This window comes from Pleurodeles waltl, chromosome 12 (genome assembly GCF_031143425.1).
Source record: "Pleurodeles waltl isolate 20211129_DDA chromosome 12, aPleWal1.hap1.20221129, whole genome shotgun sequence".
NCBI classification, from domain to species: Eukaryota; Metazoa; Chordata; class Amphibia; order Caudata; family Salamandridae; genus Pleurodeles; species Pleurodeles waltl.
The window spans coordinates 190266692-190285258 of record NC_090451.1 but is presented as its reverse complement, the minus strand read 5'-3'; the positions used below and the strand labels follow the sequence as shown (position 1 = coordinate 190285258).

Here is an 18567-nt window from a genome sequence, read left to right as displayed (position 1 = left end):
TGACAAGACAGCACCATTGTTCTGCTAAAAATAAGAGATTAGAGGCCCAGCAGCTTTGTCTCCACAAACAAGTAACTGCACTTTCATTCCCCCAGAATACTGTGGTTGGGGGAGGGCAGAGCTAATTTCCAATGGCAAGACATAACTTAATATCCATGGGTATTGCAGGTGGTTCTTTACAGCAGTAACCTACAGTTTATCCGCAGGCTACACCACTATAAACTAAGTCTGAAAAATAGCCATATGTATCATGTCTTCTCTGGTTAGAAGCGAAAGAATGCATGTCGACTTGTAAGGAAGTGCCAGCACTCAAATAAGGACAAGAAGGGTACTTAGTTATATTTGGTTATTTTTATCTCAAAGAAATTGGCACTTAAAGGTCTTTTCTAGACCTATGCAATCTGAATGAATGCATGTCTAAACAAAAAGTAAAGATAACCATACTCCAAAATATCATCCTATTCGTAGGGAATTACTATTTTGTGTCTTTTGATAGCCCCTGTGCAGCAAACACACCTCACATTCCTGCATTTTGTCATACATTTCGGAATAAAGTCTGTGGCAAACATTTTCATGAACTGTTTCAATCTCAAAGTAGAAACATTCAGCAGACAATCATTATAACACACTAGCAGGAACTAGATCAGACAGTGGTCAGCATTTTCACATGCTGAGGTCATCTGTAACTAGCTTGAAATAAATGAACGTAAAAAATGCCTAAACTGTGCCACCCCCTGATTCCACTTATACCACAAGTGGTTACGTAGTGCAGATTACCCATCGTAACAGATTCTCATAGCTCTTGATTAAGTGTGGTAGTCCTCATCATCACACCTGATTAATGTGTCTGCTCCACCATATATCAATTGCAAACCCACCACCGCTTTTCGGGATGCACTGGGGTTGAGTCAGGTAACTGCTTGGCAGCAGCAAAACTCATACTTAGGAAATTTGAATGACCTGCAAAAGAGTATGGACATAGTAAGAGAGGCCCATAGTCCAACAACACAGTCTAGTTATGCAACCATATCTAAATGTTTTCTGTCATGTTGGGCTTGTTGTCAATTACAGTATCATCTTCATACCTAAGATACCAAATCTTCGTCATTACTTTGTTTAATTTGTTGTATAGTCCCTGAGGATATATATCCATGCAGGTACACTTGTCAACTCGTATGTCTTGGCTGGACAACATGTATACCCCTTAGATATTTTACATGACTGTCAGACTTTTTCTTTTATCTCAGGCTTGCCTTGCGTATTCAAAATCGAATTTTTTCATGCGTAGTTTCAGGCAGTGCCTTCTCATCCATGTAGTTTGTACTTTAAGTTATGCAAAAGTGCAAGACCTACCTAATCTCGACCCAGCTGAAGGAGAATCTGGGTTTTATAGGCATACGTGTAAAAGTGGAGGCAGGTGAACTCATGAGCCTTCTTGGAAATTGTCTAGAAATTCTGAACATTCCAAGTAATCCCTCACTTCTGTAGAGACTAAAGTTACTAGGAACTTTTCTTCTACTGCATGTTGTAGATTTGTTTGACATTTTCTGATATTAGTTGGTCTACTGAAGGATTACAGCCCCACTATCCATGACAAATATCGATAAAGAATACTTAATTCCTTATACCAATGTGCCAAAGTATAAGAAATAACTTTATTTTAAAATTGGGTGACTCCACTAACCATTTAAGGGATTACAGTGCACATTGCATTGCTAACTCTTTCGCTGCTAGGCCTTTTCCACACTAGTGCGACACTTTTTTTTGGGGGGGGTATTTGGGGTAGTTTGCACTTAGGCCTCCATACTTTTTTGTCCATCTAAACTATCCACGTCAAATTTGCATTCTTCTTTTTTCCAAGATCCCAAGGATTCTAAAGGTACCCAGGCCTTGTGGATTCCCCTGGATGGACAGGACTAAGAAATTAGCCAAAATATAGCTAAATAGTGTTTTGGGCTCCCCAGAGTTCAGCACTACCAGTGGGAAGCCTTTCAGCCCCAGGCTGCAATCCAGATGCCTCTTGCTGCACTATCTGCATATCAGTATCCTCCTCTAAAAGAAGCACTTCCGCCACATTTAAAGTGTCTTCATCATCGGATGATTCCTGTCGGACAGAAAATTCACTGCCAGATTCTTTGTCTTCTTCCTCTGCCTCAGCTGCCGTCTCAGTCTCAGAACCGTGGTCAGAGAAGATTAAAAAAGCAAGCTACCAACCTGCTGAGTGATAATCCTGTACCTAGCCTTAATCCTTACTAATATAAGTAATTCAACAAATACATCAACAATAACCAACACTGTGTAAAATAAGTGATAAAGTGTGGTTTTTTCAAGCAGAAAGTAAAACTACTGGCATTAAGTAATCTGGAAGGAAAGGTCAATCAATACAAAACACATAAAGATGTAAAAAAAACAACACAACTCACTTGACAGAGACAGCAAGACTGAGGGTCAACAGCGCCTACTTTGCACAGACACAGTAAGACAGAAAGTCCCTCCAGTAAGGGGGAAAAAAAAACAAAAAACATTACACATATCACAGTAAAGAATGTGCACAAATGTATATTTTACTTTGAAAGACAATCGCACAAAAAGGTAAAGATTCAAACATTAGTACAGTATATTTAGATTTTTCAGTTTCTCAATGCTTGTCCCTCCATACCCTTCCTTGACTCCTACACTTTTGTTCAAAAGGTCTCAATCCTGTTGAGAACCAGGGTGCAGTGGGCTTACTTCTGCATTTTTTTTTTTTTTTTGGGGTGGGGGGCAATTTACGCATCTGCCGAGTTTATCAGTTCTTTAAATTAGAAACTGCTACATCTGAATCAGAGTGTACCATAGGCTGAGGGTTAGCCAAGGTCTCAAGAAACTTGGTTGAATCAATATTATTCCAAGCTTTAATTTTAAGACACTTGTGAATGTTCTTGCCTGGGTTTGCTCTTTTAAGAGTTTTTAGTGTAAACACTGTAGCTTTGTGGTCTGACCACGTCAGTGGTAGAAGACCTTTCATTTTGTAACCCATTATGATAAAAAAAAGAGCCATCTAATATATGGCCTTCTGTATGCGTAGCTTGATCGGCCAGTTGAACAAGATCAAAATAGTTTAAATTGTCAATCAGTTGCTCAGTTTCAGTATTCCTGTGATCTTCAATATTAAAATAAAAATCCCCCAAGATTGTAAAATTGGGATACTGCATACAGGACTCAGTATATTTGTTTAGTGACAGTAAAAAGTTGTTTTTTAGACCTGGTTGTGGATATATACACACAATTTTGTTTTTTTAAACTGTTATTATTGAGTTATGGTAAAGAAACCAACAAGAACATAAATACAATGCAGATAATAGCAAGACAGTACAGCATTCACGCAGAGTACCTTGGAATCAAGTTCTGTATGAGGCATAATCACTGCACAGATGTAGCCCATGGTCCCCCCATTCCCACCCTAAACATTGTGAGACCAATCATTAAATAGCTTTATGCGTATAGGAACGTGTCAACACCATAGTTGCCACCCCCAGTGCAAAGGATTCAGCTAGTGTTCCCACCCCCCTGGTCCCCCATGCTACTTACAGATCCTGTATCCTCCCTACCTGTGAACCATTCCAACAGAGTCCCCCAGACTGCTACATCTACGAGTACCTTCTCATCCCTTCTTGTCAAGCGCATATGCTGCTGTGCCCCCATTCCAGCAGATCCCTTAGCCAGATGGAGACCACTGGAGTCGGGAGCTCATCCAGCCAATTGCTACCCTACACTTGGCAAGCACCAGCTCAAGTTGTGCTAATTTGTATGGAACCCCCCCCCCGACTGTGCAGCCTCAACACTACTCCCAATACACAGGTCAACAGCACTGCCCTTAACTCCAAACCCGTGGCCTCCTCAATCATTGCCACCACTTCTGCCAGAAGTCATACACTGCCCCACATGTCCAAGCCAAATGAAGGAAGGAAGCACCAAACTCACAACACCTAGGACAGCACGCTCTACAGGTCGGGTCAATCCTGTTTAGCCGACGGGGCGTGAAATACATTCTATGCACATAATTAAAATGTAGCAGCTTAATCCTGTGGTTGCAGGACACCGTACGCACCAAAGAGAGAGCCAACTCCCAATTAGCATCAGCTATGGGCTCCCCCAGGTCTGACTCCCAAGCCTTACGCCCCACACTAACCACGCCTGGTCGATCCATTCGCAGTGCCTTGTAGATCTGGGCAATCACATGAGTCCCCTCACCCCAGTTAATCAGACCGTTCATCACTGATGAAGCTTCAGGGGCAACCGGAAAACCCCTCCAAATCTCATGTGGTACCTTCTAAATTTTTGCATATTGTAGAAATTGTCCAGGATCCAGATCAAACACATCTTGAGCATCAGCAAAAGAGAGGAACTCTCCATTAGGGTAGAGGCCCCCGCCATCTCACAACCTTCTCGACAGACAGCTTCTCCATATCCTGAAATGGGGCCAAGGCCCACAACTTCAATCCCCTGTCAAAAGGGTCTCGTCTGAGTACATGCTTAACTACCTGCTCCCAAACCCCGGCGGTAGTCCTGATCAAGTAGAGTGCAACAGGGTCAGACCTACCCCCGACATCAGTATGTGCATCAATGACCACCGTCGCACAATCCTGCATACAGCCTCTTCTCCCAGTTATCAGTATCTGTCATCCACTTAGCAGCATATTGCAAATGTGTTGCGTAATGGTAGTGTCTGATATTAGGTATTGCCATCCCTCCCCCTTCAAGATCATTCTGCAGCACCAGCAGTGCCACCCTACTGTGCCTACTGGCCCACACCAGAGAGATCAACAGACTATCCAAACGATGGAAGAGCCGGGTAGCCAGCGGAAACAAAGAGGTCTGAACTAAGTATAGACGCCGTGGCAAGAACACCATTTTAGCCACTGTCGCCCTGCCCATCAGAGAGAGAGGCAACCTGTTCCAAAAGGAGACCGAGCGTTCCAGGCCCGCCACTACCCGCTCCACATTATGTTTATCATGTGCAGCCCTAGAGTGAGTGACCCAAATGCCCAAGTACCGGAAACTCTCAACCTCCCACCGAAGGCCTGCTCTAGGGAGATCAGCAGAAGGAACTCCACAAAGGGCCCCCAAGGGGAACAGGTGTGACTTCTTTCTGTTAACTCTGAGGCCAGAGACAACCCAAAAACCTCCAACCTCCACAGCAGCCCTGGTACTGAGACATGAGGATCCTGTACATAAACCAATGCGTCATTCACGTACAGAAAGATTACATGAGTAGACCGTCCCACCCGGATTCCCCACGGCTCCATCTCCTTATGAAGCCATATCGCTAGCAGCTCGACCGCCAGAGCAAACAAAGGCGAGAGCAGGCATTCCTGTCTTGTGCCCCTCCCAATCTCCCAGACGTTCGCGAGCTCCCCCGACCCTGAGTAGGATCAGTATACACCAACTGCACCCAAGCGCAGAAACCGGGGCCAAACCCCATTCCCTGCACAATCTCTAAAAGATACCCCCACTAAACCGTATCAAAGGCTTTTTCCAAGTCCAAAGACACCAATGCCAACTCACTCTCCATATCCTCGGTCTTGTGCAGGATATGCGTCAGGCAGCGCAAATTATAGGACGTACTATGACCAGGAATGAACCTGCATTGATCCTCGAGCACAAGACCCGTAATCACCCCACGGAGACAAGTGGCCAAGATCTTACAAAGTATTTTAACATCACTATTTAACATGGTAAGCAGGCGATACGAGGAAGGGTCACCAAGGTTTCCCCCTGGCTTGAGCAACAAACATACAATGCCCTGATGCATGATGTCTGGCAATATAACAGGTACATGATCCTCCTCAAAGACCTCCAGTAGTTTCTCCCGTAAAGATAAGGAGAACTTTTGATACAATTCGATAGGAAAACCATCACTTCCGGGGGATTTGGACGTAGTCATTGCAGCCACTGCCTCACTCACCTCCTCTATGGTGATCACAGTCTCAAGGGCACCCCTACTCCCCAGGCCCAATTGGGGGAGCATGATCCCCCCCCCCCCCACACCTCCCTCAAGTGGGATAGCATCAGCCCTCAACACCGTCTGGAGATGTGCCGCCAGCTCTTGCAGTACATCCGTACGCTTTGTGAGCATTTTGCCTTGCGTGTACCTGATGTGCAATATAGGAGGGGCCTCCCCCTCCCGCTTCAGAATCCAAGCCAGAAGTTTGCCAACTTTGTCTCTCTCCCTGTGCAACCGCTGCCTATACCCCTTAAGTGAGATCCGACTTAATGTGTCCCAACAACTGTTAAACTCCTTGTATAACCTGAGTTCTTCTTGAGCAGCCAGACTCTCATCCGGTGGCTGCTGTTGCAGATGCCCAACTTCACTTCCAGCATTGTAAGATCCCGCTCTAATTGCCTGCGTACCCCGCACACCATGTCTATGCACTCCCCCCTTATGACTGCCTTCATAGCTTCCCATTCCAGCCCCCTAGTCTGTGTCGTATGCCAGTTCAAATCCATATACTGTTTAATAGCCTCACACACCCGTTCGCGACACCCCGCTTCAGTACGTAGGTCCGTGGGCATACGCCAACTATTCACCAGACATGAGGCCGCTGCGCCCCACTGCAACCACACCGGTGCATGATGGAATAAGAATCTGCCCATATGCGTGACATCCAGTATGTGTGAGCTATTAAGACCACCCAAAAGAAACCTGTCCAGATGGGTATGCGTATTATGTGTTCTGGAATGACAAGTGTATTCCCTGCCCTCTGGGTGCAGTTCCCTCCAGCAATCCCATAGTCCCAATTGTGCCTTCACTTCCCTGAGAGATTTCACCATCAAGGGCTTAGTTTCCAGCTTCGGCGGGAGGCAGTCCAAATCACCGTGCAAGACATAATTGTAATCCCCCGCCCAGACCAAGGCCCATCCACATTGTCCCCCAAAATCTCCGGTATTCTGGTGTAGAAGGATTGATCATCAGTATTAGGTGCGTACGTGTTCAGGATAACTATGTGCAGGCCATCCAACATACCCTCCACCAAAACATATCGGCCCTCCACATCCACTTCAGTATACATGTGGGTAAACTGGACCCCCGGAGCCACCCACACTGATACACCTTGCGCGTAGGAGGAGAAGGAGGATGAGAACATCTGACCCCGCCATTTCTTGGGCAATTTGTGTGCCTCCTCTTCATTTGTGTGTTTCCTGAAGGCAGGCAATATGTACTTTATGCCTCTTGAGAAAGGAGTGTACCCTATAGCATTTGGTGTAACTTTTCAATCCCCTGACATTCCAGGTCAACATATTAACTTGACGGCCCATAGTGATACTTAATTGCCCTCCCTCCCGAATAAGTACCTCCCCCTGTTACCCACCCCCAAGGAAGGACAAGAGGAAAGGACATACAGCAAATCTCACCCCCATATCTGTACTGTTGAAAAAACATCCAACTTTGACCCACATAGTCATTCAAACCCCGCCAAACCACACCCTGGATATACAGTAAAACAACCATAACAAACTATACTGTAATTCCATTCCGGGAATGCTGCCAGGGCAACCGCCTAATCCCCAACTTACCATATTTTAAGTCCTACCACACGTGGAGTGATTTTCCTCCCCTCCCCGGCATCAGTCCATTGAGGACCCGAATACCACCCCAATAGTGTTTCATGCAGCAGTAGAAGAGGCCCCCCCAATGGCCAGCGAAGCCAGTGAGGCCCCAGCTCTCCCCCCGAATGTAGCTTCCAGTGCAGACCCCCATCCTGCGGTGAGGGGGCGCATTGGCACCCAGAGTCAAGAAGGTCATAGTCAGGGCCATGGAAGGGCCCCTCAAACACTCCCCCTCACCCCTGATCCATATCCAGACCTTCGGCCAGACCTGCAGACACCACCGCCATTGTTCCGTCCCGCTGTATCTCCACTCTAGGAATAGAGTCCACAGCTGACCCGCCAGTCCCAGTATCTTCCAGCGAACCTGCCGCCCCTTTCTCCCACAAATCCAGCCAGCACCACACCTCCTCTAGGCGCTAGAAGAAATGCGACCTCCCACCTGAGATCACCTTGAGACGTGCAGGATACAGGACCATATAACGAATGTTCATGGCTTGGAGTTTTGCTTTGACCTCCATGAATCCTTTTCGAGAACTTTGCACTTTATTTGTGTAATCAGGATAAATGGATATCTTGCAGTTCTCATAAATTGCCTTATTGGACTCACGGGCAGCCCGCAACACACAGTTGCGATTGTTGTAGTTCAGGAGACGGGCAATGATGGCTCTAGGTGGCGCAACAGGCCGGGGAGGCGCAACAAGTGCTCTGTGTGCGCGTTCCACCACAAACACCTTAGATATACCTGAAGGCTGCAACAAATCTCTGATCCAGTTTCCAACAAACGATTCCACAGCATACCCTTCAGCACGTTCCGGAAAGCCCATCAGCCTGACATTGTTTCGTCGGGACCTCCTCTCTGCATCCTCCAACCTCTCCTCCAGCTGTCCGACCGCTTAGGTGGCCTGCACCATCTGTTTCCTCAGAGCCCCCACCTCCGTCTGTAGCTCAACAATGGATCCCTCCACCGCTTTGACCTTATCAGACCCCTTCCGAAGGTCCGCCCGAAGCAAATTAACCTCCACTGCCACAGTCTCTATTTTACCCTCCACTGCCACCCTCGAGCTCTGGATGGCCGTGAGGAGCTCCGCACGTGAAGGCGCGTCAGAATTCGCTGGCACCCTCACACCATCCCCACTGATGTCCGAACTGGCCGGGCGCTGTGGCAGGGGTACCGGGGTAGTATACTGCTCCATGGTATTACCCTGTGAGGGATCCATCCACTTGTGCCGCCCCATTCTGCTCCTTCCACAGGCCAGTTCCCCTTTTCAGTCTCAGTTACAGCAGGAGGGACGCTGGCAAAGTCCGCACTGCGAACACCACTCTAGCCAAGTCCACTGCCCCCAGGGCAACTGGGTACCACGATCCTCCTCTGTTACCCACAGTGTTCAAAGCAAAGGCCACTTGCACCCCCCACTAGTGGGATCCCCTCAAAGCACTTGTGAAGAAGGGCCGACTGGATCAAGAAAGCCAGACGGTGGATATCCAGAGAACTCACCAATCGGCCAGACAGTCTCCAAGTCACAGCGTGATCCTCCCAAGCTCCAACCGGCACCCCAGGGCCACCGCTACACTGTCTGAGGGCCACACACTCAACAGAAGCAGCTGGGGCGGCAGCCAAGCAACTGCCGCCCGTCCACCAGCCTCTCGCCTTGTGACGGGTCCAGCTGAAAGTCACCAGTTGGCCCAGCAGGGGCCCTCACCTGCAGGCTCCGCTCACCACAAGCTCCCGACTGGAGCACCGGGGCCCAATTGTTGTAGCCGCACTCCCAGTGGGACTGCCGTCAGCCTCTCAGAGTTGAGGCCTCCCAGCAAACGTGCCCTTCATCCCGGAAACGCAGCCGTCACAGCCTCCAAGTGAGCCCGCCGGGCCAGACCGCGACCACCAGCGCGGCCCAGTAAAGTCACGGGCTCTCCACCTCCGATCTGGCGTTACTGACACAGGGAGGAGGACCGCGACATGCCCAGTCCCACCGCCCAAGGTCCTGCTGCAGAAAGGAAGGGGTCTACATAGTATAAGGTACCCCAGGATCAATAAAGGATTACGCTGGGAACGGGAGCTCAATAGGAGAGTGTCCCACCGGCCATGTTCCTAGGCCACGCTCCCACATCCTCACACACAATGCAAAAAGAGCTGCTTAAAAACTTTGCCTAAAAGCGTTAAAAAAGAAAACAAAGAAAAACGTAACAGACGAGTATGTTGAGACTGGGGGGGGGGGAGCATCACTGTTGGCGCAGGAAGAAGCAACAAGATGGAAGATGGAGAGGACCTGGGAGAAAGAGAGCAATATGGAGTGGTGCAGCAGAAGCAAACAGTGGGTCAGGAGAAAGACACACGAGGGAGACATCTGGAAAAAACACGCACTCTTGTGGAGTGCTTAAACAAAAAGAAAAAAAATTGTTCCCTAAAACAAAGCAGAGGAAGAATAGAAACCAGCTAATCAAGAGGCTCCCCTCCATTGGAGGTACAAATACACGATTGACAGGCCTAGAAAGGAAATCTGTCCAGTAGAAAGCAAGCCAATAAGAGTGAAAGTAAAGATACCTAGTGAGTAAGTAGTTAGCAATGGGTGCATTGCAAGCCCCTGTATGTTCAGAATGTGTCTTTTGCAACCAGACAGGTTGTGCTGTCTGGTAGTCTTGATCTAAAAAGGCATAGTGTCTTGTTTCTGTGTTTCACTTATGGGTCCCTCACTCTGTGCCTTACTAGACTTTTTTTTGTCTTCACTTTCTCTCTATTCGCCTTAAGAAATGAATTTATTTCAGTAGTGTATATAATGTGTACTACATCAGGATATAGTTCATGCTGTCTTCTCTGTTCTTAGTTTTATACACTATCACTTACCATTGATACTTAAACTTTCATTGGTTGTGTGTTCCGTTTCTTCATTGCTGCTTGATAATGCCTATCTTTTTTTTTTTTTTTTTTTTTTTTACTGGACTTACCCTTGATATGATGATTTTACTCCTGTGAGTTTTCATCAGATGAGTAGAATCCTCTTCATTTTTGTTTTATGAAAATTAAATTCAGGAGAACACATTATACTGTCCTTTATTTTGTGATAGTTTATTTTGCTCCTGTTGGAAAGTGATATGCTTCATTTGAGTACTTTTTATTTGTTTATTCTATGTGTGTGTTTTGATGTGACCTTTAAATGTCTTATTCAGCTTTATACTAAAAACTATGCCAGGACTGATCTAGAACTAGACTTGTAATTCCCCCACTTTCTTACCCCCAGGTACCTGGATAGGCATGCTGTGAATGGCACTATTTCCTTGCTGAGCTCTGACCCAAGGGTATTCTTGGTAATATGTCCATTTTCCCTGCTCTACAGGTGGACGGCTTGTTCATTATTGGCTGGATGTACTTGCCGCCTCATGATCCTCATGTCGACAATGCAATGAGACTGAAACCACTTTTCAGGGTGCACTTAATGGAAAGAAAATCTGCAACTGTGGAGTGCATGTATGGGCATAAGGGTCCACACACTGGACACATCCAGGTATGACCTCTTAATTGGGACATTATTTACAGTCTATAACTTCTTGGGATGTGAAATTTAATTCCCTACAATGACCTTGAGGTTCCTTTCCATTTTTTGGTATGCGGTTCTACGCTTACTACAGCCTGAATTAAAATTGAGTTGTGCGGTTTGTACGAAAACAGTGTAGTTTTAGCCATATCATATAGTGTGTGCGAGCTGCAATGTCAGCTATGTAAACCTCAAACATGCTTTTATTGTATGTCAGTTTGTAAGTTTTGCAATGTAGATAGGAATATAATACATTTTTGCTGGAACACAGTAACTTCCCATCAAACTTCTAGAAAGAAAATTGTGAGATGCTGTTAGCTGATCATATTTGCTTGTAGACTGCAATTTTGCACATTCCCAGTAGAAAGACAGGTCAGTATGTAAAATAGCACTGCACTCTACTCAGAACATTTAGGCAGAGATGCTAAACTATAACCAACACGAAATTGATATGTATGAAATTATAATGGAATATCTAAGAAAATTGTGAAATATTGAGGCATGATAATCCACGCCTTAGGAAAAGTATGACAGATTTACTTTGTTGTACTAGAGAACTTTGTACTAGAGAGGTTACCCTTAACTCAAGTGTGGTAAGCAAAACGTTTCCCACACATGATTTTCACTCAGTATGGGAAGCTGGATCCCTTTTTGGGTATCATGGCCACTATATAATTGCAGTACTTACTTTGTGCCTGAATATTCACATCTTTCATTTGTGGTTTGTTGGTAGATTGTCAAGAAAGATGAGTTTTCCACTAAGTGCAACCAGACTGATTATCATCGCATGTCTGGTGGAAGGCAAGAGGTAAGCAGAATTTCTTCTAATGGCAGGATTTGTAGTAATGCTATTTAAATGTGCAATTATTTTATGAAAGGAAAACTTCCTCGAATGGCTTGTTGATGCCTAAGCTTCAAGAGCTGATAAATTGCCAAAATAGAGGGCACAAGTTGAATGTGACCACTTTAATACCAGAATCTTATCAATAAATTTTTTTTGAACAAACTCACTTTTTCTGTGAACCGGAAGTCCTCTAGTAACAGCCCCTTTTACTCCGACACTGTAATCAATTTGCATTTGGTAAACCATGCAGGCAGAGCCTTCTCCTATTTTGCCTTATTTAATTATTTTAATTGTATCCTGGCGTTTTATCCCATTTGGATGTCTTCTGTTATTGTAGGTGCAATACCATTTGCCAGTACATAGTGTGAGTAGCACGTTCAAGCAGAGTGGTGAGAGTTCTACTGCTTTGCCAAGTCAGTCCTCTGTTAAATTTTACTCTTGTGGCATTACTCCTCTTGGCACACAGGGGTAATGTAATTGTATGGCTCACTGTAAACACAACAAAAAATATGGATTTGTAACATAACAACAGCTAACTAATCTGCAGAGCTGTCAAAAATAATTCACTAGCTCAGACTCATTAAAAAAATACTAGGAACATTGAGTAAGAAACTTCCTTCCTGTCAAATTTCTCTTGCTAATTTCTGTTTTCTAGCAGTATTGAAGTGAACGTCTTCAAGATAGTGTTGGTGTCACTACTGTATTCTTGCACTTTATAGAGTAGGAAAGTGCTTTTTTGGCATCTGTTTACCAGCGAGGGAACAAAACCCTGCAGTACTATAATTTATTTAAAACATTTTAAGTCATTTTTTCTTTGTTTTGAAATTTTAAAGGCCATTTGATTTTTGCATGTCAGTGCTCTCAAAGTAGAGGTTTTGTAGCAATATTATGGGGACAGGTTTATGTGCTGTGCATGTTCCTGCTCTAGTGGTTGCATCTAAAATCTTAGTGTTTTTCTGTAGAAAAAAATTAAAAAATAAAAATAAATATATATATATATATATATATATATATATATATATATATATATATATATATATATGTGTGTGTGTGTGTATATATATATATATATATATATATGTATGTGTATATATATATATATATATATATATATATATGTTCAATGGCATTTGTAGCTGCAGCTGCACATCCTTTGCATAAGTTCGCCATCTAGTGTTGGGCTCGGAGTGTTACAAGTTGTTTTTCTTCGAAGAAGCTTTTTCGGGTCACGAAACTCTGTGACTCCTCTCGGTGATAATGCGCATGGGCTTAGAGTCCTTTGTTAGATTGTTTTCTTTCCGCCATCTGGTTCGGAATGTTCCCTCTCGCTCCGATGGATCTAGGTTCGGTACTATCTGAACTTCTCTATCTTTCCTTTAAATGTCAGTGTCGTTTTCAAACTCGTTTTCCATAGTACACTCGATCCGATTGTAATGTCGTTTCGATTCTGCCCTGGGTGCCACACTAAGTTCCCCTACACTGACCAGCACTCGGTGTGTAACCGCTGCCTCTGAGTTATTCCTGCGGCGCAGTACATGAGTACGCCAGCCCCTTCCTATCACCAAAAACATCCCAGAAAGTCAACACAAATGGTCTTGGGTCCACCACTGCTTACCGGCCATGATCGGACCCGAAAGTTACATCTCGACGACCGGCCCTCAGGTTCGGCGTCGAAGAAGACTAAAATGCGCTGGACCGAACAGACTGTCACACCTGTTTCGGGATCAAGTCGCAAGCTGGAGGCTTCCACTTCGGAACCAAAACATTGGCATACCACCTCGGAACCGAAGCAGCCAAGCTTCTCTATGGAGCCTAAAAAACTCCCATCTGCTTCAGAGTCCACATTTTCCCCCTGATTAAAGCAGACAGTCACCAGCTATGGGAAGCAAATATGTTCTAGCTATAGAGGATACAGCAGACATTAGATTAGGTTCATTCTTGAAGTGATGGACCATATACAACCGAAAATACAGATTCAAAAAGACACAGGGAAGAATGTTGCCTCTCCTCCTTCAATAACAAAGAGGAAGCTGTCTTTCCAAGAAAGTTTGGAACCTGGGCCTTCACCTGCAAAAACATTTAGGCACAATGAGAAACCAAAGAGAGTACAAAAATCTTCTCCACCGTCTTCTCCTTTGCTTCCCACTTCTCCACCACCTCAGACTCCACCGCCACCATCTTCACCTACACAGTATTCTATGCAAGCTCCTGTCTCTTCACATGGGGATTATATGGGCGACAGTACTTCAGTGTAGCCCCATGGGATGTATATGGTTCAGACCCTATCCCATCTAATGACCCTTATCTATATCCCACTAGGCCATCTCCACTAGAAGACACCACGGCCAATGATCAGGTGCTTGCTAGAGCAGCCACATACCACAATGTGCAGCTGCACTTTGAACCCATAGAGGATGACTCTCTATTCCACACCGTATCCTCTACACATAAACAGTACCAATGTTACTCACACCCAGGGTGGACAAAAAAAGCTGCACCATCAGATCCACTCTTCATAACAGAACAATTGCCACCTGATTCCATTGTTGTCAGTGCAGCAAGAAAGAGTGCAAACAGTCTGTCCACAGGGGATGCTCCTCCCCTGATAAAGAAGGCCGCACATTCGATGTAGCAGGCAAAAGAGTGGCAACTCAAGCTACAAATCAGTGGAGAATTGCCAACTCCCAAGCTCTTTTAGTCAGGTATGACAGGGCCCATTGGGACGAGATGCAGGAGTTCCTCCAATATCTCAATATCTTCCTCCAGAACACCAAAAAAAGGGCACAACAGGTGGTGGCGAAAGGACAAGCTACTGCCAACAATCAAATTAGATCCACCCTAGATGCAGCAGACACCGCAGCTAGGGGTATAAATACTAGCGTTATGATCAGGGGGCATGCTTGGTTGCGGTCCTCAGTATTCAAATCTGAGATACAGCAAGCAGTCTTTAATATGCAGTTTAACAAACGGCAGCCATTTGGCCCAGAGGGGGATTCCACCATCGAAAAATAAAAAAAAAAGGACTCAGATACAGCAAAGGCCATGGGTGCCCTTTACACAACACCTTTTCGGGGTACTTTACGCAAGACCCAATTCAGAGGGGATTCCAACCCCCAAACATCAGAGGCCTTAAAAGCAGGGACAACAGCATTATTCTAGGGGGTCTTTCAGAGGATCCTCAAGAGGACACAATTTTAGAAGTAGGGTCAAATCCACTGCCACAAGATGTGCCTCCACCTCATCAAAGCAGTGGCTTTCTTTGCATCCCCACACAGCACACATTTCCTGTGGGAGGAAGACTGCAACATTTCTACCATCAATGGCACAAAATTACATCAGATCAATGGGTACTGTCAATTATCCACAATGGTTATTGCCTAAAACTCATGTCCACTCCACAAAATATTCCCCCTTGCTCACACAGGCTTTCTCTGGAACACCTTGTTCTGCTAAAACAAGAGGTACAATCACTTCTACTCAAAGGTGCAATAGAGGTAGTACCCATCACTCAACAAGGAACAGGAATATATTCTCTATACTGCCTGTAGGAGGCTGGCCTGGCTTGTAGTTGGTACCAAGGGGTACTTAAACTCTGTACCAGGTCCAGTTATCCCTTATTAGTGTAGAAGAGGTGTTACTAGCAGCTTGGGCTGATAGAAGGTAGCTATGGAGAGCAGCTTAGGCTGAACTAGGAGACATGCAAAGCTCCTACTATACCACTGGTGTCATATGCACAATATCATAAGAAAACGCAATACACAGATATACTAAAAATAAAGGTACTTTATTTTTATGACAATATGCCAAAGTATCTCAGTGAGTACCCTCAGTATGAGGATGTCAAATATACACAAGATATATGTACACAATACCAAAAATATGCAGTAATAGCAAAAGGAAGTACCGTATTTATCGGCGTATAACACGCACTTTTTCTCCCTGAAAATAGGGGGCAAATGATGTGTGCGTGTTATACGCCGATAAAATGTAATGTTTTTTTTTTTCTGAAATTTCCTCTTAAAATGAGGTGCGTGTTATACGCCGGTGCGTGTTATACGCCGATAAATACGGTAATGCAAGCAATGTAAAGTTACAGTAGATTGCAATAGGAGCACATAGGTATAGGGGCAACACAAACCATATACTCTAGAAGTGGAATGCGAACCACGAATGGACCCCAAACCTATGTGCGCTTGTAGAGGGTCGCTGGGACTGTAAGAAAACAGTGAGGGTTAGAAAAATAGCCCACCCCAAGACCCTAAAAAGTAGGTGTAAAGTGCACCTATATTCCCCAGAGAACACAGAAGTCGTGATAGGGGAATTCTGCAAGGAAGACCAACACCAGCAATGCAACAACGATGGATTTCCGGACGAGAGTACCTGTGGAACAAGGGGACCAAGTCCAAGAGTCCCGACAAAGTTGAGATTGGGCAGATGCCCAGGAAATGCCAGCTGAGGGTGCAAAGAAGCTGCCACCGGATGGTAGAAGCTGTGGATTCTGCAAGAACAAAGAGTACTAGGAACTTCCCCTTTGGAGGATGGATGCCCCACGTCGTGAAGAAGCTTGCAGAGGTGTTCCCACACAGAAAGACCGCAAACAAGCCTTGCTAGCTGAAAGGGTCGCGGTTAGGGTTTTTGGATGCTGCTGTGGCCCAGGAGGGACCAGGATGTCGCCACTTGCGTGAGGAGACAGAGGGGGCGCCCAGCAAGATAGGGAGCCCTCACAGAAGCAGGCAGCACCTGCAGAAGTGCTGGGACAGGCACTACGAAGAGGAGTGAACCGAAGCTCACCCGAAGTCACAAAAGGAGATCCCACGACGCCGGAGGACAACTCAGGTGGTTGTGCACTGCAGGTTAGAGGGTTGGGACCCAGGCTTGGCTGTGCACAAAGGAAATCCTGGAAGAGTGCACAGGAGCCGGAGCAGCTGCAAATAACGCGGTACCCAGCAATGCAGTCTAGCGTGGGGAGGGAAGGACTTACCTCCACCAAACTTGGACTGAAGAGTCACTGGACTGTGGGAGTCACTTGGACAGAGTTGCTGAGTTCCAGGGACCACGCTCGTCGTGCTGAGAGGGGACCCAGAGGACAGGTGATGCAGTTCTTTTGGTGCCTGCGGTTGCAGGGGGAGGATTCCGTCGTCCCACGGGAGATTTCTTCGGAGCTTCTAGTGCAGAGAGGAGGCAGACTACCCCCACAGCATGCACCACCAGGAAAACAGTCGAGAAGGCGGCATGATCAGCGATACAATGTTGCAGTAGTTGTCTTTGCTACTTTGTTGCGGTTTTGCAGGCGTCCTGAGCAGTCAGCGGTCGATTCCTTGGCAGAGGGTGAAGAGAGAGATGCAGAGGAACTCTGATGAGCTCTTGCATTCGTTATCTAAAGAATTCCCCAAAGCAGAGACCCTAAATAGCCAGAAAAGGAGGTTTGGCTACCTAGGAAGGAGGATAGGCTAGCAACACAGGTAAGAGCCTATCAGAAGGAGTCTCTGACGTCACCTGCTGGCACTGGCCACTCAGAGCAGTCCAGTGTGCCAGCAACACCTCTGTTTCCAAGATGGCAGAGGTCTGGAGCACACTGGAGGAGCTCTGGGCACCTCCCCTGGGAGGTGCAGGTCAGGGGAGTGGTCAGTGGTCACTCCCCTTTCCTTTGTCCAGTTTCGCGCCAGAGCAGGGCTGGGGGATCCCTGAACCGGTGTAGACTGGCTTATGCAGAGATGGGCACCATCTGTGCCCATCAAAGCATTTCCAGAGGCTGGGGAGGCTACTCCTCCCCAGCCCCGACACCTTTTTCCAAAGGGAGAGGGTGTAACACCCTCTCTCTGAGGAAGTCCTTTGTTCTGCCTTCCTGGGCCAAGCCTGGCTGGACCCCAGGAGGGCAGAAACCTGTCTGAGGGGTTGGCAGCAGCTGCAGTGAAACCCCAGGAAAGGCAGTTTGGCAGTACCCGAGTCTGTGCTAGAGACTCGGGGGATCATGGAATTGTCTCCCCAATGCCAGAATGGCATTGGGGTGACAATTCCATGATCTTAGACATGTTACATGGCCATGTTTGGAGTTACCATTGTGACTCTATACATAGGTAGTGACCTATGTATAGTGCACTCGTGTAATGGTGTCCCCGCACTCACAAAGTCCGGGGAATTTGCCCTGAACCATGTGGGGGCACCTTGGCTAGTGCCAGGGTGCCCACACACTAAGTAATTTAGCACCCAACCTTTACCAGGTAAAGGTTCGACATATAGGTGACTTATAAGTTACTTAAGTGCAGTGGTAAATGGCTGTGAAATAACGTGGACGTTATTTCACTCAGGCTGCAGTGGCAGGCCTGTGTAAGAATTGTCAGAGCTCCCTATGGGTGGCAAAAGTAATGCTGCAGCCCATAGGGATCTCCTGGAACCCCAATACCCTGGGTACCTCAGTACCATATACTAGGGAATTATAAGGGTGTTCCAGTATGCCAATGTGAATTGGTGAAATTGGTCACTAGCCTGTTAGTGACAATTTGGAAAGCAAAGAGAGAGCATAACCACTTAGGTTCTGGTTAGCAGAGCCTTAGTGAGACAGTTAGTCATCACACAGGGAACACATACAGGGCACATATGTAT

The 18567-nt window shown here is 46.1% G+C and overlaps 1 protein-coding gene across 5 annotated transcripts in view; it reads left to right on the top strand.

Annotated features, from left to right (window-relative positions):
- The window catches only part of FBXO31 (F-box protein 31), a 205776-nt gene that overhangs the window by 92205 nt on the left and 95004 nt on the right, over window positions 1–18567 (top strand). For all 5 annotated transcript variants that reach the window (XM_069216501.1, XM_069216502.1, XM_069216504.1 and 2 more), the window contains 2 exons: window positions 10923–11090; window positions 11854–11928. In XM_069216501.1, coding sequence (XP_069072602.1) covers window positions 10923–11090; window positions 11854–11928 — 243 coding nt within the window. The remainder of the gene's footprint in view (window positions 1–10922; window positions 11091–11853; window positions 11929–18567) is intronic.